This window comes from Python bivittatus, unplaced genomic scaffold (assembly GCF_059951505.1).
Source record: "Python bivittatus isolate LINGU-HERP-01145 unplaced genomic scaffold, Pbiv_v1 ctg000160_np1212, whole genome shotgun sequence".
Classification (NCBI taxonomy): Eukaryota; Metazoa; Chordata; class Lepidosauria; order Squamata; family Pythonidae; genus Python; species Python bivittatus.
This window is the reverse complement of record NW_028277076.1, coordinates 3,345,170-3,371,943: the sequence shown is the minus strand read 5'-3', so window position 1 is coordinate 3,371,943 and position 26,774 is coordinate 3,345,170. Positions and strand designations below refer to the sequence as shown.

General features: G+C 43.8%; 1 protein-coding gene across 1 annotated transcript in view; it reads left to right on the top strand.

Annotated features, from left to right (window-relative positions):
* The window catches only part of PAPPA (pappalysin 1), a 118,949-nt gene that overhangs the window by 71,715 nt on the left and 20,460 nt on the right, over positions 1-26,774 (top strand). Inside the window, exons 11-18 of the mRNA XM_088146947.1 lie at positions 3,430-3,528; positions 4,499-4,643; positions 5,585-5,798; positions 9,668-9,836; positions 15,581-15,764; positions 19,308-19,518; positions 21,128-21,299; positions 21,833-21,980. Coding sequence (XP_088003073.1) covers positions 3,430-3,528; positions 4,499-4,643; positions 5,585-5,798; positions 9,668-9,836; positions 15,581-15,764; positions 19,308-19,518; positions 21,128-21,299; positions 21,833-21,980 — 1,342 coding nt within the window. The remainder of the gene's footprint in view (positions 1-3,429; positions 3,529-4,498; positions 4,644-5,584; positions 5,799-9,667; positions 9,837-15,580; positions 15,765-19,307; positions 19,519-21,127; positions 21,300-21,832; positions 21,981-26,774) is intronic.

Below are 26,774 nucleotides of genomic sequence, written 5' to 3'. Positions count from 1 at the left end.
TGGAGGTGGGAAGCTTTGAGCTGAATGGAGTAATATACACCTAATCATTAAAATGCTTATTCCCAGTGTATCTGGTCATCTTTCACTTCCGTAATATTAAACATGAGAATTTTTTAACAACTTTCAGTGGGACTTTGGAGGATGGCACTGTTAGAAACTGAAGTTGTATCCACACTAACTTGTCAAGGTTTTGAGACCTCCATCCCTGTTTTTTACTACTACTACTACTACTATTATTATTCATTACTTTTAATTGTAACCACTATAGCAAGTTGTGGTTAGGAATCAAATGGAACATCCTCCCCTATTAGTTGGTTGTAAAGGTGACCTCAATTCAAGCCCCAAATAGAAGTCATATGGAAGCTTTAACTCAGTAGTAATTTAAGTTCTCCTAAAGAATCAACACAAAGAATTTATTCTACGTCTACACTATCTGCCAGTGTTTTCAGCTCCTAGAGTGTGCCTTAAAAATTCAGTTTACTCTGCAGCATCATCCTTAATATTTGAGCACACAGGCTGTTTTGTGTGCATCGCCATCCCAGGGAATGAAAACCATTCTAGGATTATGAGTTGCATCCTTTTGTGACTCAAGTGGCGAAGAATCCTTGGCCATCTGCATTTTATGCCATTAACTAGGTGTCCTCTTCTCTGGTACGTTTGTTTAGATAACGCTTCTATAAATAAGTTCTCTGATGTCTTCTGGTTCTCTTCCTGGGCTTCTGCTAAACAAGCGGTGAAAAATTTCTTGTGTCTATATTTGATGGATCACTTGACTGTTATATGTTATGGTGTATCATAGGCAATCTGGCTGAGGAGGTGTAGTTTGGCATTTGCCAATATATGATTGATCAAAGATGTTGTGTGGAACCTAGGACGTAGATAGACAATCTTGGTTGCTTCCTGAGTTTAATAGTATTTGAACACTAGGAATGTTCAGTGAATATCATATACCTGAATGAAAGACTCTGAATAAAACCCAGATGGCTAGGAAAGAACTAAGAGATATATTCTAACCTGCCAACCATGGTTTCCCTGTCCAAAACATCCTGAGAATGCTTGCCTGATTATTTGAAAGTAATTAATCAAAGAACCATAGAGTTTTAAGGAATCGTCCAGTCCAGGGCAAGATCTACCAGAGCATCTCTGACAGATGACAATCTGGCCTCGTTTGAAGACCTCCAGCAAAATCCTTGGGCATAAAGTATCTCTGGCATTTGAAATCCATTTTAAATCAATGGGCATGATAAGCTGATCCATTCATTCAGTGCTGTGTGGCATTAAGGAGCATTTCTCTGGAGAGCTGGTCTTCCAACCCAACTGAAACCACACAACAGGGCCCTACCAAGCTGAGGAGTTCTGCTTCTGACTGCAGGCCGATTTCACAAGAAAAGTGCTGAGCTTCACAAAAAAACCAAAAAAGGGGGGGGGGGAAGCAAAATAAAATAACATAAAATGGAAACATCGATATTTTAAATGAACAGAGCTTTCCTGAAGCTCAACAGTGGTTTGTTTTGGGTTTCGGTCAAGTTTTTTAGTAGAGGTTTGGGTCAGCTTTTAAAAGCAGTTCTCACTCATCCATTAAGCGACAGGTGAATGGTGCCAAACTCCATTCCTCTCATTTCATTTTCTTCGGTCTTCTTGGGGGTTGAGTAAATCTTGAGGAGAGGCACACTGCAAGGGTTGCAAAAAGCGAGGGGTGCGCCATTGGCCTTGGTGAGTTCCATGGCTGTATAAATTGCAGATGTGGGCAGGATCAGTCCCCTAACTGGGATAGGTATTAAAATCAAAACCAGTCTTCCCTCCCTCCCGCCCCCATCTCACTCCACTGAGACAGACTGCTGAAAATGATACATGTCAAATTGCTGGAATGGATTTCAAATGCCAAAGATAGTTTATGTAAAGTCTTGCACTGTTGTAAAATGTAACACTATCCATTGGCAAGTCTCGGCAAAATTTGGTCCCAGTTTGGATTTTCTTTCCTTTCCTTTCCCCCTCTTATTTTTTTTTTTTTATTTAACAAAACTGAAAAACTTCTTCCAACCCATTAAACTTGATTTATGTTTCGCCCATGGATTCCTTTCTCCCTGAGCTTTTTGGGATTTAAATTAGAGAAATCATGACCTCACTTTTGGCCAATCTAGCCTCTCCGTTCCCCAAATACTTGGACTTTTTATCTGTGTGAATATAAGGAAACTGTTCTTACTTGAAATTCTGTGGAATTCCTTCTCCGTGGTTGCCACCACTTAATTTCAGAATGATCCCCTCAAAAACTCTCTGTTCATCATGTCTGATTCCAGGCCAGGCCTGTCATTGGATCTAATGCATGACTACTTTTAGGGGAACTGATCTGGGGGGATCAGGAGGGAGCAGCAAATTATTATTTAAGGAAACTTGCATTTTTGCTGCTAGAGGGAGAAGCCTGGGGGGCTTTTCTTCCTTAAATGTCAAAATAACTCCATCTATCTTGGATTGTATGCACTTCAGCCTGAAGTCAAGGTTTGTGGCTTCTCCTCTTCAGCAAAATGTCTTAGAGCTCTGTAGAAGGGGGAACACACATGGTTAGAAACTGAGATTCTTTTCTGCTGATAGATCCCTCTTCTCTCAGAAACCTTCGAGGGGCAGCTGTCAGGATTTAGGTCAAGGGTGGCGATCTGAGCACCCTCAAGGTCTTGCTTGAGCTATAATTTTGAAATGCCAGTAGATCCAGTAGCGAGGGATACTAGAAGCTATTGTTCCTCTGCTGTCCTAAGCTTCTTTGAAATTTAGGGAGTTATCCACCAAGTTTGCTGAAAAGCTTGAAGCGTGGTATCTCTTTGGACTGTGTTTGCAGAAAAATGACAGCACATTAATGGGCCCGTATGTTTTAGTTCCAAATGTAAGACTGGTTCTTATCAAGATGGGTAGAGATTTCAGCAACATTAAATGCCTGAAAAGTCATTCATGCTTTGCTTCCATGAAATACTATTTTATGTAGGATTCTTTGAAGGCATTGTCCCTTCGATCTTTGCCAGTACTGTGGCTTGTATGGCCCAGGTCTCCTTAGGGTGGCCCACGAAACACACAATCTTCCATTTTTTGCTGCCTACATAAACTCTTTGGGCTGGTTTTGAAAACACTGGACTAAAATGGGGTTGGGTGGTTTATGGATTGTGGGAACCCAGCTGTCATTTTTGCTTGTTGTCTAAAGCAAACTATCCCACTGAAGATATTCCATGGTTTATTTGTTGGGGCACTGTATGTGAGGTGAACACTATCACTACATTTTGTTAACCTGGGTTTGGAGTTCAGGATACTGAGTGTGTGTTTATGCAAGCACGTATGCCAACAGATGAATTGTGCCCATCTGAAAAGACCACAAGTTGCGTGGACTTTACCTAAACTTTCCCCCCCTCAAACTGTAGTTGGACTCCATGTTCTTCTTTTTGACAGATGTGCCGGACCAAGGAGTACGACTTCAGTGATGCCATGACCCAATACGCGTGGTACCCCTGCACTGCCAACCACACTCACACTGTTTTCTGGCTAAAGGTAAGTGCAATGCAATGAGGTAAAGTAACAAAGTTAAAAAAGAAATGGAAACAGCTCCGTTCACTGGAGTTTTGTCACCTTTCAAGGATAGGTGCTAGCCTGCCACATTGCCTTTAGCGATCTTGTAATTCGGTGGGCCTTTTCTGATGGAATTTTGAAGATATGCCGGTGGTGACCCCATAATGGCCTTTCCTGGTAGATAGAGAAGGCTAACAAGAGGATACCCTGCAGATCCCTCTAGTTTCCTAGGATGACCACTTTCTTTAGTTTCCCTGGCTATGCAGGCACGGCCCCCAACAAAGTCCTGGGCTATAGGTACGTTCTTCTTGCTTGTTTCTTTCCAAGAACAACTTTCAGTCCTTCATGGGACCCAGAGGCATTCTTGGAAATAATCAGGATGTAGGAGGCTTGTTCTTGGCTGTGCCGTCGGTGGGATTCCCATTCTGTGTATTTGTTAAAATATATATTGAAATAATTGCTTTCTTTAAAAAGTTACAATAAAAGTAAGGCAGATCAGGAAACCTGATGGGTTCAAATACAGCATTTCAAAGGACAGGATTCCCAAAAGTAGAAATCTAATTGACCATTTGTAGTTCTTCTCCGAATGAGCATCAAGTTCAGGTAGATCTTTCTTGGACGCTTACTATATCAGATTCTGTCTTGCCTAGTTGAGGATTGGGGGGGCAACCTGTTGGGTCTCCAGATGCCTCTCAGTATCCTTCACTGTTGGGTGTGAGATTAAGGTTGCTAAGAATTTTAGTTCAATATCTGGAGGGTCACCAAGACTGGTAGTATCTCTCTATTGGTTCAAGGTCTGTCCCATCTCATCAGTTTCTTTCCAGAGATTGTAATTCGGGTCTTCAACAGGAAAAGTGACAGGTCCTGGAGAAGTTTCCAGTCTGGGCCATTCATGGTTTTGTTTAAGTAAGAACTGATCCAGACTTCTGAGTTCCCCACTTTCTCTACACAGGCTTTTTATTCCCAACCCATGGTGGCTGCTGCAGTGATCATCCACTTGGTAACTGATGGGACATGGTTGCAGATGGACCTCGATCAGAAACAAGAGTCCATTTTTGTGCAGCTGGTAGACACTAAAAACCAAAGTCATGATCTCGGTGAGAAAGGTGGCTCTCTTATAAAATAAAATAAAACTCATATTGCTTTCTGTGCTTCCCCTTGGGGCAGGCCAGGCAACAGGAAGAAATTATTTAATTGTTTTTAAAAGGGTTGCCTTAGACCCACACAAGTCAGCAGCAGATTCTGCAGCAGGAGCTTAATGGAGCAGATTCTGTAGGCTGTTCCATCAGCTAATTGGGATGGGGAAACAATTAACATATTTTATTGATTATTTGTATATTTATATGTATTTATTGTTGCTTCTAACCTAGGGACTCATTAGCACTAAGCTAAGCTAACAGCCCTGGACTCCCACTGGTGACGCTTAATACAATGCTGTTACCCAGCCAAGCTTGTGGCTCAAATCTCCTGCAAGGTTAACTTAGAATCCTATTCAATAAAGATCCTATCCATTTCTAAATAGAGGCTTCACCAATCCGCAGATCATTTCCTCTTCAGAATGGCTTCTTAGGTCAGGACTTTGCTCTCTGTTGGAAATATGCTTGAATTGCTGGTTTCTTTGATGTGAGGTGTCTTGACAAGGGTTTGGAGGATACGTTAATGTTAAGTGAATTGGTCTGAAGGCAATCCATTGAAGGAAACGATGGATCCCATTCCTTAAAAAAGAAGAAAAGTTTCTAAGCAGTAACCTCTGCAATGTGGGATAAGTTACGGGAACCCACTACCAACTTCCTGCATGCCATCTCACTTTCTTTGGGAGGAAGTTCCTCTCTGAGTCTCATCGGGAACATGTTTGGTGGTACAAGTGGCTGGAAGCTATGGAAGGAGGCAGGGAAATACCTCTGGCATTAACACTGCGATGGGGCTATGCTGCTGCTTTCCATTAGCTTCTTCTGCCCAATTACTGACCCTTTTAATCTTTTTGTCCTTCTCATTCCCACCATCCCTGGCCCCACTCTCATTTTCCCTCCCAACACAGGGGAGCATGGTTTGAGCTGCCGAAAGAATCCTTTGATTGTCCCTGTTGTCCATGACCTTAGCCAGCATTTCTACCACACCCAGGCAATTCTCATCACCTTCAGATCTCAGTATGTGGCTATCTCTGGGGTGGCCTTGCGCTCCTTCCACAATTTTGACCCCATCACCGTCAGCAGCTGCCAGAGTGGACAGACCTATAGCCTGGCTGAACAGAGGTGAGTCTCTTCTGGTCCTTTACCACTCATTAGTTTCCAACTTCAGAAGGCCTGATCAAGAGGATCATAAGGACTAAGAGGGGAAAGGGTGAATGACCCTTCACATTGTTGGCAGAAGCCATGTGGCTCTCACTGAATGCAAACAGGCTGGGCCATTTAACCCACATGGGAGAAGGTCCATAGATTATTTCCACCTCTTTTGACCTCTTTCTATGACCTCAGTCCAACCTGCACAATTCCAATGTTGGAATTAAATTAGCAGTTCAAGAATATAGCCCTTCCCACTGTGAAAGAGTGAAAGATCTTTGTCATTTCAGTTTTGTTCTTCTCGGGACAAAGTGCTTTTTGGTTTTTAGTTGATCTTTACATCAGTCCTGAGAGGAAAACGTTGTGTGGTGGGAAGCAGAGAAGAACAAATGAGTCCTGGTTTTAAATTCTGCATTAATTGCAAACGCCTACTGGGTGGCCATGGATTAGAAAGGTGCTGAAATCTTGATTTTCATGTCCTGAAAGAAACTTATTTTTCCTGCTTCATTTTCAGGATGGATTAGAATTTCCTTCCTTCCTTCCTTCCTTCCTTCCTTCCTTCCTTCCTTCCTTCCTTCCTTCCTTCCTTCCTCCCTCCCTCCCTCCCTCTTTCTTTCTTTCTTTCTTTCTTTCTTTCTTTCTTTCTTTCTTTCTTTCTTTCTTTCCTTGGTTTTTATTTTCTTACCATTTTTGGTGGGGAAAGGACCTTTGTTACACATCTCCCATCTTCATCCTTCTATTCCCACTTCCTGATCTGAAAAGCTCAGTCAGAAGAGCTTCTTGCTGATGTCTTCTCTTGGAATTGGACTGAAGTGTGGGAAGCCAGGGAGGCTGCAAAGAAAATGTCCTGTTACCCATCTTTCTACACTCTGAAGCTGTCTTGGTTGCCCCCACTTTCCAATTGGGGGGGGGGGGAAGTCCCATGGGAAGAGTTCTCTCCTTAGGAGTGAAGGGTAACGTGGGAAGTCAGAAATGATGTACACCTTGGAGAGATGACTTCATGACAGCAATCCCTCGATAACTCTGGGAGGAGTTCCTGGCTGATCATTTTCCTTGGAACTGAATCAAAGTATAGGAAGCAAGGGAGGCTGCAGATCAGGAAAGGAAGTGTGAGGAAACACTCACACACCCCTTGGATTCCCTCTAGCTTGTCTATGAACAGGAAACCCACACACCAGCCATTAGAACCTCACTCGCATCGGCTTCTCCTTCAGAGAAAAAAGCATCTTTATTCCCATCATGCTGAAAGAGAATGACACAGTATATGATCAGAAAAGGGCCAGTGACTGGAAACAATATTTTCTGTTTCCTTTTGACAGCTAATTTTCACAAGCTAAAAGTACTCAAAATATATATATATATATTTTACTGTAATATGACATTTGACTCTTCCTTCTTAGTTCCCCTCTTTCTCCCTCCCTTTCTTGTTCTTCTCACCTCCACCACATTAGCACTGATCTATACTTAGAAAGCTCACACTCCAATTATATGATGGGGACTTTCATTTGAAAGGAAAGCAGTAGAGAAGCCCTGGTCTCTCTTGCATGCTCTCTCTCTCTCACACATTATCTCTCTCTGTCTCTGTCTGTCTGTCTGTCTCTCTCTATCTATCTATCTATCTCTCCCTATCTCCCTATCTCTATCTGTCTACCTACCTACCTACCTACCCACCCACCTACCTCTCTCTCTCTCCATCTCTCCATCTCTCCCTATTTCCCTATCTCTATCTCTATCTCTATCTCTATCTGTCTACCTACCTACCCACCTACCTACCTACCTATCTCTCTCCATCTCCATCTCCATCTCCATCTCCATCTCCATCTCCATCTCCATCTCCATCTCCATCTCCATCTCCATCTCCATCTCCATCTCCATCTCCATCTCCATCTCCATCTCCATCTCCATCTCCATCTCCATCTCCATCTCCATCTCCATCTATCTATCTGCATTCCCATTTGGATTTTCAATGACACTCTATATCCACCATTCCAGGAGGTTTTTTTCTTTCTCTGCCAGCTTCCCACAGTGGGGCTTGGCCAGACATCTACAAACCGGACCGTTCATTTGAAACCTGACCCGGCTAATGTTAGGTCTCTGAATTTACTTGCCTCCTTTGGAGTGATCCTAGGCCGTGCCTCTTGGTCAGACCTAACTTCTGTGAGTTAAATTGGTTTTACTTTTGTTGCAGAGGCATTTATACTTTGCCCTTGCAGTCTAAAAGAAGATTCCCAGCAAAAGTAGAATAGGTTCAGGGTAGGATCCCATGCAAATTGTTACGTTTATTTCCACCCTGGCTGTTAATCTGCATTTCCCCTATTATGGGAACTAAAGCTCATTGATATCCATGCTTCTTTCAAGACAGATTGACTCTAAATTGTTCTGACTACTCATAGCATGAAACTGGGTGGTCTGTTCTCCACAGAAATGTTGCTTGTCAAATTTATTTGCAGTTGCTTTCCAGGTGTATTCTGAAGCTGTTCCTAAGGCTTCTGAGCCTTGGTAAGCTAGGAATGAACTCCTCTTCTTCCATATGTAAAATTAACATTTGAATGCCTGCTGGAAAGCAATCGTACTGTCTCCCTGTTCTGGATACTGTTGGAGAGCTCCAGAGGACTTTCTCCATGGCTGCTATTCAAAGATTTTGAAAACAGGACCTTTGTACATTTCTACGGTGGGGCCCCCTTCTCCTGCAAATCGGCTCAGATTTGTTTTTGAAATGAAAGGAGGAAATATTATCACCTAGCCTAAGTCTCAAGCCTGGAGTGGGTTATAAATCTATGACAATATTCAAATTCCAGCATCAAAAGTTTGCAAGCTCTTCCAAGGCATGTTGAGTCGTTTCCCAATAGGGCTACCCTGGACAGGAAGCTCAGACGATTTGTCTCTTGCTCATACCTCTTCCAGCTCTCCTGGTTTTCCTGGTTGGTTTTCCTCAGCTTGCTGCAGGCCGCGTTGTGCTGGAACTGATCCTGGTTTAGCTTCTCAGGGCCCCGCGATCCCCTTCGTAAGCTTTCAAAGGCGTTTGGAAGCCAGGGAAGTCAGATTCAGGTGGCACTTTGAGCAACAAGGGAGGAGGAACCTGGGTCCTTCCAGATGTTGCTGAATTATAATTCCCATGAGCTTCCACCAGGAGAGTTGTAACGTGTCAACATCTGGAAGGTCATGAATTCCCCATTTCAATTTCATACAGCTTCCCACCTGCCCAGGTAGGACGTGGTTTCCTTTCAGTTGCAGATGGCAGTACACGGATGGCAGTACACGCGCGTGCACACAAATACAAAGTGTTCTCTATGAGCAGATATTTTGTTTCTGAGCTTGACCATGTGCCACAGGAACAGAGAATCTCCAGCACATTAAAAATGCCTCCCAGCATCTTTAATTCATTTTTCCAACCCCCAAAAGGTCTCCCTTGATGTGGGTTTTAAAACCAGATACTTTCTGCTACTTATGCACCTCGGTATATGTGCTGTGGCATTCTTCTTCACCCACACACTACTTCCCCATCCAGAAATTTGGCCCATCTAAATAGCGATTCCTTAAATCAGTTATAAGAAGTAGTCCCTGCACTTTTACTTGGCTCTTTCATCATTAGACTTCAAGAGACTAGTCCACAGGATCATGGAACCCAGAAGCTGAGTTAACTCCATGTGCAAACCCAGATTTTCTGCTTTCTCTTTCTACTCAAAGGAAGACGAAAGCCAGAGTTTGGGGGTGGGGGTGGGCCACAGAACCCCACAGTGCTCTTTGGCATATTATCACCCTGCCAGATGTGCTCTTCTTTGGAAGTCTGACTACTCTGCTCTAACTGAGGATTTTTCTCATTCTCTTCCCCCTTCTAACAGCTGTGTACAGCACTCTTGCAAGACCATGGACTGCCAAGAGCTGGAAATTGAGAATGCCATGCTGATTTTCACCGGTGGGGAGCACTACAATGGTGCCCAGTGTAACGTTACCTGTCAAACAGGTTATGTCCTCCAGATTCACAGAAATGACGATCTACCCCAGAGCCAGGTGGGTTGAATTTGTATACCATCTGCCGTGTGATTTATGTTATTTATTTATTTATTTATCAGATTTATATAGCCGCCCAGCTCACAAAACGTGGCTCTCCGATGGGAGAAGAGAGGATAACAGGCTGGGAAATAAGAGTTTCTTTGGGGTCTTCCTTGGCTGTGGGATTGCAGGGGCTCAGCAGAGGTAACCTTTGATGTTAATTTCCTAGAGGGCAACAATATTGAAATATAGTATTGTGGATATAGATGGTATTCCTAAGAAATAAGTACCAGTTGGAGTATTTTTTTTTTTCTAGGATTGGGTGTGAGAAGGGATGGGCTGTGTTCTGATTAAACATTTAACCAGGTCAGTCAGTCAAAGATCTAGTGACTGTGTTCACACCATATGCTAAGCTTGGTTAATTTTAGTATTGGTTAGGGTTTGTTTGTTTTCCCCCCTTGGCTTAATGTTATGTGTATGAGAGAGAACACAGTCCTTTGGATTACCTTATAAATCAGTGGCTGTATTACTTCTTGGCCTTTTGGTTAAGATCAGGTGTAGGGTATTTACGAAATACGCTTCCTCTGGTGGCCCAAATAACCCATTTTTAGGGTTTCATATGATACATCGAGCCATAAAATAGCTGAATGGGTTGGATCAATACAATGGATAATAGGAAACCCAGCCAAGGCTAGCCATAAGCGAGTTTACCTTGTGTGAATGCAGCTACTAGGTTATACATGTTGAGCAAAGGAAAAGAGTGGGTTAGTTCAGTCACCAAGTTACAGGGCGAACAGAACCCTGGGGTAAGCATGGGTGGCTGAAATTTCTCTGAAGACATACTTCTGGACCTTGTTTTAGTTTTGCTTTGAATCTGACTTTTTATCACCTCTTCCCCACCTCCATCCCCATAAAAAAGGCTTTGTTTTTTATCCAGATATGGTGTGTGCGTGTGTCTGTGTGTCTTTGCAAAGAATCCACCCTTTCTCGGAGGCAGCGCTCTGCAGCTTTCCAGACCTTACTGGCAGATGCCCAAAGGGTACCCAGTGATTAAAACATAGCTGTTCCTCCCCTTTGCAACAAGTATTGCAAATAAATAAACATGAAAACATGGGGTGGGAGAAGAGAAAGACATGTTGGATGAGGACCAGTGCTAAATCTCACTCCTGCAAGAAACCAACAGGCCATTTATTATGCTTTTGGGGAGAAAGTCTGGTGAAGTCTTTGACCTCGCTATCACCATCCAAATCAGGGTGCCTCGTTTTGGCAAATCTGTCTCTGGGTCAGAAGTGTGGCGTCTTCCCGTAAGAAACAGGAAGATATGTCGGCTTCTCTCGTTTTGGAGGAGCGAGCGCACCATCTGGGCCTCTGTTGTGAGAGATCTTACCCTAACATGGCCCCAGCACTGACTGGCTTCTCTTCTCTTCCAGGAGAAAATTGGCAGCTCTCTTTCTCTTCTCCAACCTGCCCCCCCCCTGCACACCCCACCCAAGCCCCAATTGCTTGTTTATTTCTCTCTATTCACAGAGCCTCGAAGGCTCTTTGCAGCAAAGAGAATCCAGAATTTTTCAGGAAAAAGAATCTTGCTGTTTCCCTGTTTTGTTTTGCTTTTGGATGCAAGTGGGGATTGCAAAGAAGTGTGTGTGCGCGCGCGCGTGCGTACATGCAGATCTTAATTTGGAACCCGCTCTTTACTATCAGCGTAGGCTACGCTGGAGGTTTCCATTCCCTGTGTTTTGCAAAACGCTCCAACCTTTCCTGAAGTTAGGGAAGAGAGAGATTTGGGTGGTGGGGAGAGATGGACGGAGTCAGCCCATTGAATTCAGTGGCAGGCCAAACAGGATTTAAAATCCCCCTGGCTCTACCCCATGGCCTGGATTGTCTCATGCTAAACGGCGTCACAGCAGCAGAACACCTCTGTGGCTGAGCAGTTTCTGCAGAACAGAAAACTGGTTCTGCAAGGAGCCTGAAATGGATTGAAGGAGGAAATACTTGGAAATCAGGCTGAACGTCCAGAGAATGTGAGAGTCCACTAACTAAATACAGCCGGCCTATATGTTTCACCAGCAGAGTAGTTTGTGTGTGTGTGTGTGTGTGTGTATGTGTGTGTTTGTGTCTATGTTAGGAGCCAGAGCCAGCTAATGTGCCTGGTTTTGATCAAGGAGTCTTGTTTCCAAGGCAAATATGGATGCATAGTTAATTTCACTACCCTTTCACAAACAACACTGCATGACCCAGGTTCCTCAGTCAGACATGTTGGACCACAGCCCCCATCATTGCTCAGTGATGGCAGAGCTCATCCATCACGTCTGGAGCTGCCAGATTGGGAAACGTTATCCTAGCAAGTGTTCCCATGTGTCAGCCTAGCCCAGGGGTGCACAATGAAGATTCATCCGTTCTTGTGGGACTAGAGCAACATCACTCCTCACCTGAAGCCTTACTTAGGCAGATGGGCATTGGAGTCCAGCCATGTCTGAAGAGCTGCCAGCTTGACCATTCCAGGTACCGCTCACTGTGGTTCAGCGCCCAGAACAGGGACCTCTCAAAATCTTAGCCCGCTGGTGAGGAATACAGGCTGGAGCCTCCCTGGCTTGTCTCGGCCATCTCGCCACAAGAAAGCAAGCTTAAAAATAACATCAGCAGAAATCTGAAACATACTGGGGAATATATAGGGGGGAGGGGGAGAGGGGAAACAAACCAGAAATGTCTTTTGCAAGGGAAAAAAAAAATCTTTGGGGAAATCGAGAGCCAGTTCTGGGCAGAACCTTTCTGATACTGCAATTGCCAAGCACATTCCGCCACCCCAGCACGCAATGGTGTTCGTTAATAGCTCCTCTGCTTCCTTCTCTCTCATCTCTTCATTGAACCCCCTCCTTCTTTTGTTTCCCACCCTCCTCCCCTCTCTCTCACCCCCCCCCCCCTTCATTCAAAATCTGCTGTTTTCTTGGTTGGTGGCTAGGTATCATCTTGGCCTCCCTTTTCACTCCTGCTGTGGTCGGGAGGTGCTATGAAAAAAACCTGACAGCTCCAAAATACTCTGTAAAACTCCCATCAATCATGTTGGGGAGAAAAAAGGACTTCTCCATGTGGGTTCTATTAGAGGCAGCATGGAGGTTCTGCAGAGGAAGGCGTGAAGCGGGCAGTTGGCCTTTGGGGAAAAGGATTCGGAATTTAGAAACAGAGCTTACAGAAAGGGATGGAGGTAGAGGATGGAGTTTCTCTGCCCCAGAGCCACGGTGCCCCCTTTTCATCAGCCCCAGTATTATAGCCGGGGGTCAAAGATGATGGGGATTGTAGATCAACGACGACAGGAAAAGTTACACAAGATAGTTATCTGCCCTGTGTAAAAACATGCATGGCTTTTCTTAAGGGGTAAGATTTTCTGGGATAACTCTATTGATTTGGGTTCCGATAATTCTATGCCGTTCCATTTCTTTTCTGGTCAGAATAAAAGCTGCCCGTTGCAACTTTAGGTTTTGTTTTTTATATATATATATATATATATATAATTTCCCCCTGCCTTCCTCTTCCCATCTTTCCTTTCGAGTTGTAACATTTTGATTTCAGACCTGTTGGCATGAAATGGATTTGAAAAAATGTGTAAGCTACTTTGGCAGACTTTTCAGCTGAAGAACCAGAAAGAATGTGATGCTAAATAAAGTACACCAAGCGAAAAGTTTCTCTGGAGCTTTTCAGCTAAAGTCAAGGGACCTGGAGGAATTTATTGGGAAAATTACATTTGGGCTGGATTCGATTCAGGCATGTTTAGCCCGTCCCCTAAAATCAAGAGTAAATCTCACTGATTTCATTCGTGTGCTTGTGCTTTTTAAACTTCTATTTCTCTCTCAGAGGAATAAATATAAAAAAACAGTAAAGATTCCTTCCTTTTTAGAATCTTTAGGAAATACATAACGTATAGGGAATTGTCACATCTTTTATTGAGCACTGTTGATTATACTGGATTTGTTCTAGGAATGACTAAGACCGCATTCAACTTAGGTAAAGTGGCTTCTTTGAGTCAGGCTCCTCCTGAAGATTTCATGAATACATCCATGCAATTTTCTGAGTAAACATGTGGACCTGGCTTGCTTGTGCCTTAAACAAGGCATCAGGAAGCCAGTTCCACCTAGTTGCCCAGAAAATTGTATTTTTTCCCCCCTTAATTTCTCAGCCTACTCTTCAGCTCTGGGATTTCAGTGTGGCTTTCCACCCGAGGGCTAACCTGACTCAACTCAACTCTGCTTAGCTTTTCTGAGATCACTGAAGGTCAGTTAAAGGGTTCCGCTTGTAGAGGGACAAAGATCATGGCAGCTGTTTTTAGCTATGTAGACTTTGAACGTTCAAAAGTGGTAAACTTCTGAATGCTAATTTTGTGCAGGGAGGAAGACCCAACCGGAGGTGCTAATTTTGCTGAAAGATGCCCCTGAAACATCTGTTTAGCCCTTTTAGGAAGCATGACACTGGACTTCATACACACTTGGCTTGATCCAGCATGGTTCTTTTAGCTATGTTTGCTTTTTTATGGTCCTAAGCGTCCTTGCAATTGTCTCTCTTTTGTCTGTGTTTGATAACTCCCACCACCACCATTCTTCTTTGGATATTGCAAGGGGTAGAGGAAAACCCACTCCTCATCAGATTTCCTCCCTCGTCAATGGATAGCTGTGTAAAGCATACCTTTGTAGTTTGCCCTTGATTTTATTAGCTTGGTGAAAGGAAGGGTAGGATCTGTGTGCCCGTTTGTGAGTAGCCACCAGTCTTCTCCCAGCTGGAGGTATGCAGAACTGCTTTTTCCATCCCAAATCCAGACATCTGTCAAAAGCAGACAGGTCCTAAACTGCTGAAACCATTAAGCAAATGGGGATTCCAGAGTCTTTTTGTTGGGGAAAGAGAAGTCCTCTGATTTTCATAACTGCTTCTCAGTCCTTGACAGACGTTCTACTGCCTTTGCTAGCTCCAAATCAGATATCCCCCCCACACACACACTTTTAAAAATATGTATATAGACCTGCAGAGCCAGTCTGGTATGGTGGTTAAGGCACCAGGCTAGAAAATGGGAGAGTGTGAGTTCCAGTCCTGCCTTAGGCACGAAGCCAGCGGGGTGATCTTAGGCCAGTCACTTTCTCTCAGCCCTAGGAAGGAGGCAATGGCAAACCACTTCTGAAAAACCTTGCCAAGAAAACTGCAGGGACTTGTCCAGGCAGTCTCTGAGAATCGGACATGACTGAATGGACTGCATCTATATAGAGAGATATAGATACAGACAGACCTGCAGCCAACCTTATAGTAGGAACTTCTTTTAAAAAAAACACAGATGTTAGGCTTAGGGTTTTGAAATCTGGCCCTTTCTGGCTTCCTTATTCTAGATCACAACCTGGGAACCTTCTTGAGTCCAGGACAACGAGCCCCACAAACCTGTTGCCACAGAGAAGCTTGTATAGCCAGTAAATGGCTTCCGTTGTGGATATGGACTGTCACAAAACACACCCAGCCTCAGAACTTTGGTTTTTGGTGTCCTTGGGGCTAAGAATGATGGGGAAATGAATCCAATGCCAGGGTTGCGCCTAGTTCTGGATTCCTAAATCTACAGCATGTTTTTTGGAAGCACCCATGGCCTATTAAGAGCTCTTCCATTATTTGTGGAACGGGAATTTGGACATGGTTGAGCTTGCCCAGGGAAAATCAGAAGAGAAGCAACTCCAGGGTACAAGCTCCTTGTTTGAAATAGGCTCAGCTCTTACTGAACCCTGTTTTCCTTTTTTCAGTGGGAGCCGAGCACCACCATGACATGCATAGATGGGAAGTGGAACAAGCAAGTCTCCTGTGAGCCCATTGACTGCAGAATTCCAGACCAGTATCATGTTTACCCAGCCACTTTTAACTGCAGTGAGGGGACCACCTTTGGCAAGAAATGCTCTTTTACCTGCAATCCTCCTGCCCAGCTGAAAGGTAAATTCTTGGGGAGGGTCGTTTTGTCAACTGGATCATGATGCTTTTGGGTGCCTGCAAATCTGTGTCCAAGGAAAAGACACAGCTTTCTGCGTGCCTTACATAGATGCTGCCTTATACATCCAAGATCTTCCATCCGCTGCCAGCAACTTTGCATTGTTCCAAATTCTGGGCCAAACATGATCCTCCAGTTTCCCTGAACCTTTCTTCAGCTGCAAGAGAAGCTCCCATTTTTCTATTTCAGTTTTGAGATACTTTCAGGTGTCTTTGAGTAGTGTTTCTGGACTTAATTTATTATTTCAGGTTGATAAAAGGGGGGGGGTTAATTTTGGGGCGGATAACTCCATTTCACGAAGAGTCGGACACGACTTAACGACTAAACAACAACAACAATAACTCCATTGTTCTTCAGCCTTGTTCTTTACCCTTATTTCTTGATCTGAAAGAGCACTCTTGGAGGATTTCTGATGTCGTCCTTTGAGAGTTAATGTAAGAGAAGGAAGCCAGGGAGGCTGCAAATCTCTGGAGAGAGGATGATATAAGGAATGACCAGAACTCATACAGGTGTCAACTGTTTCAATCTTAGTATTTCCATTCAGAACCTCAAATTATCAGATCAGGATTACTTCACTTCTTGCACTCACAACGTTCAGAGAGTCTACTGAATCATCCTTGAACTGAATCACCCTATTGAACCTTCACACAGCCCTTCTAGTCTCTTGCCCTTCTCAAGCTTTATTCACTCTGGGTTGTGTAACTTGCCTCTGAGCTCCATTTAATCACTGAAAGCAAGGGTGGAGAACTGCAGAATGGAATGACAATGAATCCAATGCCAGGGTTGCGCCTAGTTCTGGATTCCTAAATTCCTGTACTCTGCAGGACTGGAGCTGCTGGGTGTTGGAACTCAGTGAGGACCAAAAGTTTTCCTTCTCTAATTTGGAACCTGACTTATTATGAGTCTTGCTTGCTGACACAAATTGTAGCCCTTTGGTGGAATGGACCATCAATAGCATCAATGGACCATCAGTAGCAGTTCTGTTTTTGCTAATGGATGCCCACAGATACTTCCATGGATATCCTTTGAATGTCACAGTCAAGTACAAATACAAGCTGGAGCCTTCTGCATGAAGTCCTGTCTCCAGTGTCTAATTACTCCAGTGTAGCAGCTTTTCAGTTTTTTTATTCTGAAAGATGAAGCCAAACGCCCGGCCAATGTCAAACATACTCAAAACGGAAGCAAAAGGCAAGGCTAATGTTTTAAAATTCAGTCACTTTGTAGAACCTGCATATAGTGAGAAGCATAAAAGAAGGTTATTTGTTATTGCAGAAGTTTGCATAACATCGTTCACTGAGTAAACCTCAGTTATCTGGGCTTGCAAACAAATCACATGTTGACTTAGCATGATGTGCAAACCAGGTTAGAATCATGGCTCCAGCAAACCATGAAAAGTACAGTTGATTTGCACCTGGTATTGAAAGAGGGAAAAGTTTCCTGGCAGCTGTAGTGAACCATCTGTATTTCGTCAATATATTTGACAGTGACTCTAATTGAAAGGTTGAAGATGTAATGGTTTAAAGAAAGGTAATAAGGTTGATTAGTGGCTTGGAAACTTGGAGTTTTAAAGGGAATTTAAGGAACTGTAAACATTCTCAGTTCTTGAGAATAGAAGACTCAGGAAGGACACTTTTTAAGCATCAGAGAGGGAGGTGTCACACAGGAGAAGCCCAAGTCTTTTCTTTATTGTCCCAGAATGCAGAACTTGGAATAAAGGTCTTAAATTGCAGGAAGGCACTTTCTGGTTGGATGGTAGGAGGAAAAATGTCTTAAAACAAGAGCAATTAGATAGTGGAATAAGTGATCCAGGGAGATGGTGAGCTCATTTTCCATGGAGGTGACCAAGCAGAAGCTGGACAGCCATCTATTAGGAATCCTTTAACATGGATTTTCACAGTGAACAGAAGGTTGGACATGGTGGCACCAATGGGCCCTTCCAACAATTTGGTGATACTGAGAATGAGCAGCAGCAGCAGCAAGGATAAAGAAGTCACAAAGGTGGAGAAGCAGTGGCAGAACAGGTGGTGGAAGAAGAGAAGGAGGAGGAGGAGAAAGAGAAGGAGAAGGAGAAGGAGAAAGAGGGAGAAGGAGGAGAAGAATGCTGGGGTGTGACTAACAGTGATCAGCCAGTGAGCTGCATGTTGGGACAAGAGGCAGGGATGACTCACTCCAAATTCAATCACCAATGTCACACCAGCCACTGTTTCTTAATGTCACAGTTCATCACCCTGCCGAAACAAGCATGAGATCATCCATGCTGGACTGTGGACGTGCTGGGTGAGTCAGACTGGAGAACGCAAAGCAAACTGGCTCAGGGAAGGAGTATTTGAAACCGTCCAAAAATACCTCAACAGCTCAACGCAGTCAGGAAGATGTAAAGGTTGTTTTTCTTCTCCCTGCAACTCCTGTTCTGGATTCAGGAAGTCCTCTTAAGCATTTTTCTATCATTGATGTCGTCTATGGTGGTCTTCAGCAAGAGAAATTAAGGTCCTCCCAGGCACAGAAAATTGCAATGCAATCTGGTGTAGGTTTACTCAAAGCTTGTTCCCCATTATTTTTGACTGAGCTTGATTTCAAGAACTCTGGGTGAATGCAACTTTAGTGAAGAGAATGGAGAAAAGAAAGCATCAGGTGGAGAGGAAGTCCTTGTGCCTCCAAATCAAGTGTGGGACAATAAACCAAAAATTTGCTGTGGCGCTTAGGTGCCTATGACATTTTCTTTCTTTGAACATGCTCTGAGATTTGGGGTTTTTAAAATTATTCTTTGTAAAGGGAAAGAAAAAGTTGGAGGAGATTTTTTAAAAGAGGGATGTTTGGACCATCTGAGGGTGATTCTGAAAAGAAGATAGTTGGGAAATCTGAAATGCAGGGGGAAAAATAGGATGGAGGAGATTTTCATAACGCATCCTTGGAGGATATGGCCTCAAATTTGCCAGTTTCCTCAGCATAACTATGATGCCAAAATCTACCTTTAATTTCCACACACCCAGTTTCTTCCCTGGCAGATAAGTCTTTTGCTTTTCCACCTCATTTTCAGGGTGCTTTAGAACTTCTTTGATGGTTTTAAAGTATTGTTTTAAGGTAGAAAGTACTTCTCTCTCTCTCTCTCTCTCTCACACACACACACACAGACACACTTTCCCTTTCTTCTTGGTTACTTCTTGCTCCATCACTCTCTGGGCTCCATCATTCTCCAGTCCTTGCTTCTTGACCTGGAAAAGCCACCAGGGTAGAAGTTTGCCTTTGGAAAGTCCAGGAAGACAAGGAGGTTGCAGACAGCAAGGCAACGGACTGTACAGTGAAAGACAGAGCATTTGTATCTCAGAGAAATATAACCCACCTGTGAGAATCACACTGAAACTTGCTTTTCTGTCCCTCTGAAGGAAGCTGGTTGAACAAAATACCATTTTTTATTGATTTATTTACTTTGGCACAGCAGTATTTATAACCACTTGCACCCATCTGACATTGTTTTACGTCTTTCCCAGGAAGCAATAACAATTTGACATGCTTGGAAGATGGGCTGTGGTCCTTCCCGGAAGCTCTTTGTGAGCTGATGTGCAGGGCACCCCCTTTGATTCCCAACGCTGACCTCCAAACTGCCCGCTGCCGTGACGAGAAACATAAAGTGGGATCCTTCTGCAAGTATAAATGCAAACCAGGCTATCACGTCCCAGGACCTTCACAGAAAGCAAGAAAGTAGGTGGTATCATGTCAACGTTCCCTGCATTCTTTTGTAGGCCATTGTTTAAGACAAGTAATGGATCATTGTAGACCATCCTGGGGTCCTCAAGCAGGACAGTGGGAAGTGATTTAGGGAGCTGTCGTCCAAAACATCTAGAAGGTAGTGTAAGGTGTCCATCAACCAAATAGCACATTTTTCAGCTTAGATGGCACACACTTACAATCCAACCTTCCTGGGAGGGAACTAATAAGGGGTCATTGTGAACAAACAGTGTTTCTATGAGTCATAATGTTCTTATTGTAGAAGATCAGACTATGCTAAACCATGATTTGTTTTAGGCATCATTTGTTAGCTAATCCTTCACTGCCTGGGTTCATATTGGACCAAAAGCCATTCACCTTATCTTACGAACCACAGCGGCTGGGTTTGCACAACACACCAAGCCGAAACTGAACAATCCCATGTTATAGCTTAGCACGCTATGTGAGTTAAGTCTCTATGTGTAACTATTTTCTAGCCCTCAAGGGTTTCGGCTGACTTCTGAATCTTCTGCATTGGATGGACGATTCTGCTTCGAACTTTCTGTCTGCAAAAAGAATTTGCCCCAAATCTGAGTGATAGCCCCTGGCGCAGAAGCAGCTAGCATAGCAGACATAACCATTCCAGTCTAGCCATTTCCTGATATGATAGTTTGATGCTTGTTTGCTTTATTTTATTTTTGGACATAGAGGGAGGCATAAAAGAAAATTCCTAAACTCTGCATAGGAGCTGACGAAGAACATCTACAAGGTCCCCCCCCCCCCCGCTCCTGGGTTTGCAATTTGCAAGAAAAGCTATAGAAGTGAGAAAAGCCATCACTCATGTATAGGAGGTGTTAATGAGAGCAGAGAAGGTTAGCTCTGATTCCCTGATTCTTAAATAGGGCTGGTCAATCCCTTGTTTTTATCTCCACTACAGAAAAGGACAGCTGGCCTCTGTTCCCTGCTTTTTATTTCTCAGAGGGGCTCAAATGGAATGGTATTTAATGGGTCCCTTTGGGGAGGAGACAATTTTGGACCTGCTTCTTTCATTTGGAAAAAAAAAAAAAAAGAGAGAGAGAGAAGCAGTTAAGTTCACTCCCGCCTGTTCTGCATCTCTAAGCCCTTTCATTCACAAACCAGCTTTGGGGCCACCCGCCTCCTTTTGGCAATGCCCTTCTTTGATATGCAACCTGGGGAGCCCCCTTTGAACCTCGGTGGGAAAACTTTCTCACTACCCTACATTTTATGACTCGGGGGAGGGAAGGAGGGAAGAACCACACAGCCACATTAAAAATAGTCCTTGGCCACCAAGGGCTGAAGATTCTGGGTAAATTTATCCCACCCCCTCCCCTCAAAAGGGGCTGTTTTGACTGAGCGTGTTTGTGTATCTTCTTCTGCAAACATTTATTGTTTTCCCTGGAAGACCGCATGGCCCACAAATAAATAAGAAACACACAAAAAGGGAAACTCTCTGTGATCGTGATCCCTAAATATTGGAGGTCTGCTGCAAAGAGAAACAGGGATTATGTAATTTCTGGACTCTCCTCCATCCTTCTCTCATTTATATATCTGCTGGTTGTTCTTGTTTTTGCATGTCTGGAAGGAGAACGTTTAAGATTCAGTGTGCCCAAGACGGAACTTGGCTGGAAGGAGCTTGCATTTCGGTGACCTGTGACCCGCCACCCTCCAAGTTCCATGGGTTGTACCACTGCACCAACGGTTTCCAGTTCAACAGCGTGTGTCAGATTAAGTGCAAAGAGGATGACCCTCAATCCGTGAGTCCTGTTGAGTGATTGCTGTGCCAGAAGGGTTACCACCTGGTTTCTCCTCCTGCCTGAAACCAACAGTAGCCACTTTGAATCAGTTAAGACACGGATGAGCTAGAAGGATTAACACACTGACAGATTCCTATTTAATTCTGCCCTTTTGACCAGAAACACGAGGGCTGGCTTCTTACCTTTTTTAACTGGAGGGCAATCGATCTGTAGTAGAGGGTGTGGATGTCACTCAAGGCATATCAAGATCAATCCGGTTATCACTTCAATCATTGCCAGTTGGGTCTGAAAAATCCCATTAAAAAGTTCCCTCCCCCAATGAAAAAGGTCTTTTCCAGCTGTAACTGGAGAAAGCAGAGACTGAATCTGGTATGCCATGAGGATGGTGATGATTTCCCTGAAAATTATTTCTGCAGCCTGCTGTGGTATAGAGATTAAGATGTTAACTAGGGCCTTGTAATCTTTCTCTTTTCCTTCTTTTGGGTGCTGCTTATCCTCCCTAGTTCTCCTGCCTGACCTCTTTCTCCTTCCAGGGCCAGGGGAATAACGTGATTCGCTGCCGAAAGGATGGGAATTGGAGTGGATCCTTCCACCTCTGCCCGGAGATGCAAGGACACTGTTCCCCACCCACCCAGCTGAGTGGTGGCCTGAAGCTACAGTGTCCAGATGGCTACGGAATAGGTATTTACAGACGTTTCAGCTCACGTTAAGAGCCTTAGTAGTGTCATATAAGACAGAAGAAGGGTAGTGGAGTGAGACCTGAACTCACCTCTTGTTTGTTTGGCCTCAGTTGGCCCAAATTTCAAAACCACGGCAGCTCCCGAATCTATTTTAAAATGGAAAGTCAGGTTTTCAGGAGCCAGAAGATTCAGTCATGGTTGGAGCAGGCCAAGGACACTGGGTTGTCTTGCTGTCTTTGCTGATGGCCACTGGCAACGTTAAATGATGCTGTTGATGACAACTTCTTTTTTTTTTAAAAAAAACAGTCATTTCACACACAAAAATATTACCTGGATGCTCTTAGCTAAATGGATAAGAGATCGCTAATTCAATGATGATGATGAAGAAGATGATGATGATGATCATGGAAGAATGCTGGTTGGATTGGATTTAAGAGTCTTGTTTTCCAGAATGTTAGTGTGGCATTTTGCTTCCCTTGGTTGGTCTTTTGCAGGCTGGGCACAAAGTTCTCTTGCCATTTTATATCCTGCAACTGTTCCAGAGGTAGATGGGGTTCAGTTATTATTTACTATGATTTATGATTTAATCTCATCGAAGTATTTATTGTATTTTGAATTGTCCCAAACAGCAAGAGCACACTGAGCTGGCTGCAGAGCAATTACAGCTAAAAACAATGAGCGCAGGAAAGAAATCAATCAGGAGTACAAGGAAAATAGATAGCTTATCTGCATCTTGTGTACACCACCAACCCAAAGTAAATAATCTAAATTGAACAAGTTTTTTTCCAGCTGTGGGTGTCCAAGTGGTGGCTCCTATCACTGATGGCTATTGATTGTGGGATGATGAAAGATGATAGATGCTAATCTGTCACTGGCAGACTTTTTTCTTTTATCTGTACAGTGCATAATTCTGGTCTGCATTAATTAGATGTTAATGAGAATCAGGGTCTGGGAAAAGTTTCTAATCCCACCTCTGCAGATTGATCCCTCTAGACCGAACTTGGGCCCTGTTGTGGCCGAGTTCATGTTCTTCTTGAAGCTATTGTTCCTCTCCTGAATTAAAGTAAGATTCCAGTTCTTGTGGATTGGAAGGAGGAGGTCTATGGGAACCTTCAATGGAAAGGAGAGTCCTTGGAGTGAAATCAAGTGATTCTATGTGTCAGATTGAGTCTGGTGCCTTGGAACTGATCCAGAGTTTCAGTGGACTTTGCCTCATGCTCTCCCACACCTTCTACAGTGACATTTTCGATTCAGGTTGATCCCATCTGGCGATTCGTATCCAAAATCTGAACTGGGTCAGAATCTTTACTGATGGGTACATCCCTCATAGAAAGCGACCTGAAGCAAGATCAGACACTTGGTCCATCTAGCTCACTTCTATTGGCACTGATTGATACCAGCTCTCCAGGAGCACTGCCAGAGAGCTGAACTGAACAAAATGCTTTCTTCAACAGACACTGAAAGCGGTCTTACCCCAAGTCAACCTGATCTGTCTTATCTGTGTTCCTTGTAGCTGCTTTGCATGATTTAGATCAGAGCCTTTTCCAGCCCTTTCTGCAGATGCCAGGAATTTGAATGTTCAGACCCAGTTCTATTCTTCTCTTGCATGTCCATCTGGAAAGCATATTTCATGTCTGAGCATCCTTGCCCAAGATTGTTGGGTACCACTTCAACAAAGGTACATTGCGGGGGGAGACAATCCAGCCCAAGAATGCAAGACTGTGTGTTCTCTTTCCTCTGCCCCTCTTTCGTCCCTCGGTTGTCTTTTTGAACTGTCAGGGAAGCAGGCTTCTCCTTATCCGTGCCCCCTCCCGCCCCCCTGCCCGTTCCTTCATTATAGACTAGCTATTGTGGAGCACCAGGACCTGCTCTGCACCCATCCCAGGGGGAAGAAGAATGTGAGTTGGATGAGGTCATCGCTCTATAATGAAGCCAATTATGGATTGTATATCAAAACAATCCAGGACCGCTCTTCTCCTAAAGTGTAAATTGCACCACTAGTGAAGGAGGAGGAAGGCGGCTGCAGTTTCCTTTCTCCAGATGATGTGTTTTGCCCCTGGAGACAGGGATGACCTTTTGATACCTACCAAGGTTTGCTGGTACTTGCAGAGAATATTTTACTTGCTCTTCGGGGGGGCAGGGAGGAAGAACAGGAGGATGAGAAAGAACGAATCCTGCTTTCCAGTTTCAGGGGTGGAAGGAGGAGAGAGAAAGGCAGAAAGAATCCCTAATGATCTGGCCTTGTTGAGGGATGGTTTGCATTGTCCACTTCTTCTGGGTCAATCTTTATAATTTTGACCTGGTTGCACTCAACTGACCAGTTAAGCCCAGCCAGGTGAGGTTGTTTTCTCCAACCGTGGTCCCTTCTGGATGACGTCTTCATGTCCTTTCATCTAGCACAGGGTTTGACCCTTGGAATTGTCTGGGAATCATTGAATTTGAAACCAGTGCATGTTGAGGTCACCAGATTGGGGAGAGCTGATCTGTGCCCACTTGAAGCTCAGTTGAAGTAAGTGGGATCCTCCAATCCCCGTTATGACATTGTAGCTAAGCTGGCCAGTTTTATAACCGGGGGTCAAATTGACTTTGGAACTCCAGGTCATGATTTTTAGAGCCAGTGGGGACATACTGGCAAATGCTAAGCCCCAAATGTCCAACAGGGCCAAGGTGGCTGAGAAGGATGGCAAGATGGGCATTCTGATGGTCAGGCTAGTTCGGAGCAGAACTAGCTGTTTTCTCTTCCTTGTTTCTGAAGCTGATGAGGGTTCTGAGCTCTGCAATTTGTAGCATCTATGTGGTTATAAGAGGCATTTTCTAGAAGGAAGGAAGGTTCAAGGGCATCTAGTGTTGTATCTCTGAAAGGTCCCACGTATCACCACTCAATGCTTATTTTAATAAAAGAGAGTGCGGATCCCTGCAGATAACCCCATTCCATTAACTGGAATAAACTGGTTGCCAGCATCTGTGCCATGTTGTATGCTTCCTAAGTCCCTAAATGAGTCCCGTCCCCCAACCAATCTACTGTATGTGGATTGCTTCTCCATACAATGGGAGGGGAAAAAAAAACCCTGCCTGTAAAAATCTACCCTGTTAAGAAGCAGGGTTCAAGTTAGGGGTGTGTCACCTTAGTTATCTGAGTGTGATGTGGTCTATCTATTTCACACCTCTCTGTATAATATATATAAACTTAGCAAGAATGCAGATCACCGAGATCTGATCTGAATCGCCAAATTGACTCAAAGGCACCCAATTTGAAGGAACAATAGAGTGTGTCCGTTACAGTCATTTATGCTGTTGTTTAATCCTTAATCCACTATCCAAAGCTGCTTTGTTGAAAGGGGCAGCCGTAAAAATAGAAACAAACAAAACTTTGCAGAGCCTGTACAACTTACAGGAGATAATAGCATGGATATGCATTTGGATTTTGGTGGTATAAGGGAATACGAATGCATCTTATCCCCAACACTTGGAAAACAGTAAAATCCATAAATAATTATATTCCAGTTCATATATTAATTCAGGAGTTCTTGAAATGAGGATTGGAGAGGGGGATGATGGGGGGACTCAAGCATCTGTATTCCACTCCTAATTTACCCCAGGATGTTACATTTCTAGGTGCAGGGATTCCTCCCTCCCTCCCTCCTGGTCTTATCCTAAAATGAGAGGCCTTCTCTGATTCTACCTACAGTGAATACCACCCAAGACTTGAGTTTTCTGTTTGATTAAGAATTAAGCTTTTCGTCAGTTAGCGTGCAATCTCTTGGCATTGCAGACATGGAAATGAACAGAAGCACACTTCTTGAAAATAGATAAATAAACACTTATTGCTGTGGTTTAATTATGGAATATTTATTTCTTGGGGACCCTTGCTTCTGTTCAGAGAACAACAGTGAAGGTCAGGTAGGCTTCCTTCAGAACCCTGGACAGGTCCCAAAGAAGTGGTACCTTATGCTAGGGAGAATTGATGGATTTGAGCCTTCCATCAAGTGGGTCCTCTTTATGCTAGAGAATGAAATGGCTTTCGCTCGTGCATCATGTTTCTTTCTCTAGGACATGCTGCTTGCAGTGATTAAGTCGATCCCGCACACAAGTTCTTGCAGACAACGGCTGCTCATTCCTTGACAGCGTCCAGCTTATTTCTGGATTTGTGTTTAGAATTTAGAATATGGTGTTTTGGGGTTGCTGTATTCAGGCTAACTTCTGGGACCCAGATCAGTATTTATCCAACTGACTTCTTGGTCCCTCTATCTTCTAGTGAAACTGCAAGTTGCTATTGGTGGACACAGCTGCGAGGCTGATTCAGTTGCTTACAAGAGAATCCTACTGCTGACACCATTGTCCTGGCAAATGCTTGTGCTGCATGGGAAACCCGATCTTTCTGTATGGAGATAGGCCATCTCTGAAGCTGGCAGATTTAATCTAGAAAGATAGGCTTACATGAGAGAATCTCATTCCTAACCACTTCAACATATACTTTTTTTGTCTTTTTCTCCCCCTTAATAGAAGCTAATCTGACATGAACACAGAGTCAGCTTCTGAATTAAAGTAGGCAAATTGCTTTCTAGATCTGCTTCTGTAGTGACAGCTCTGCATCCTGAGCCTACCAACAGGATTTACTGCTGTGTTGAAATCTGTGGCTATGAGCCCCCTGTTTTATTTATCCACAGTAACAATGTTTTGGGGCCAATTAAAATAGAGGGCAGCTTTCAGAAGAGAGGCTACTGAAATATTAACCTCAAGATGTATGTAAATGCCAGCGTAGTATGTGTGCGCCAATGTCTTTTATCCCAGTTGA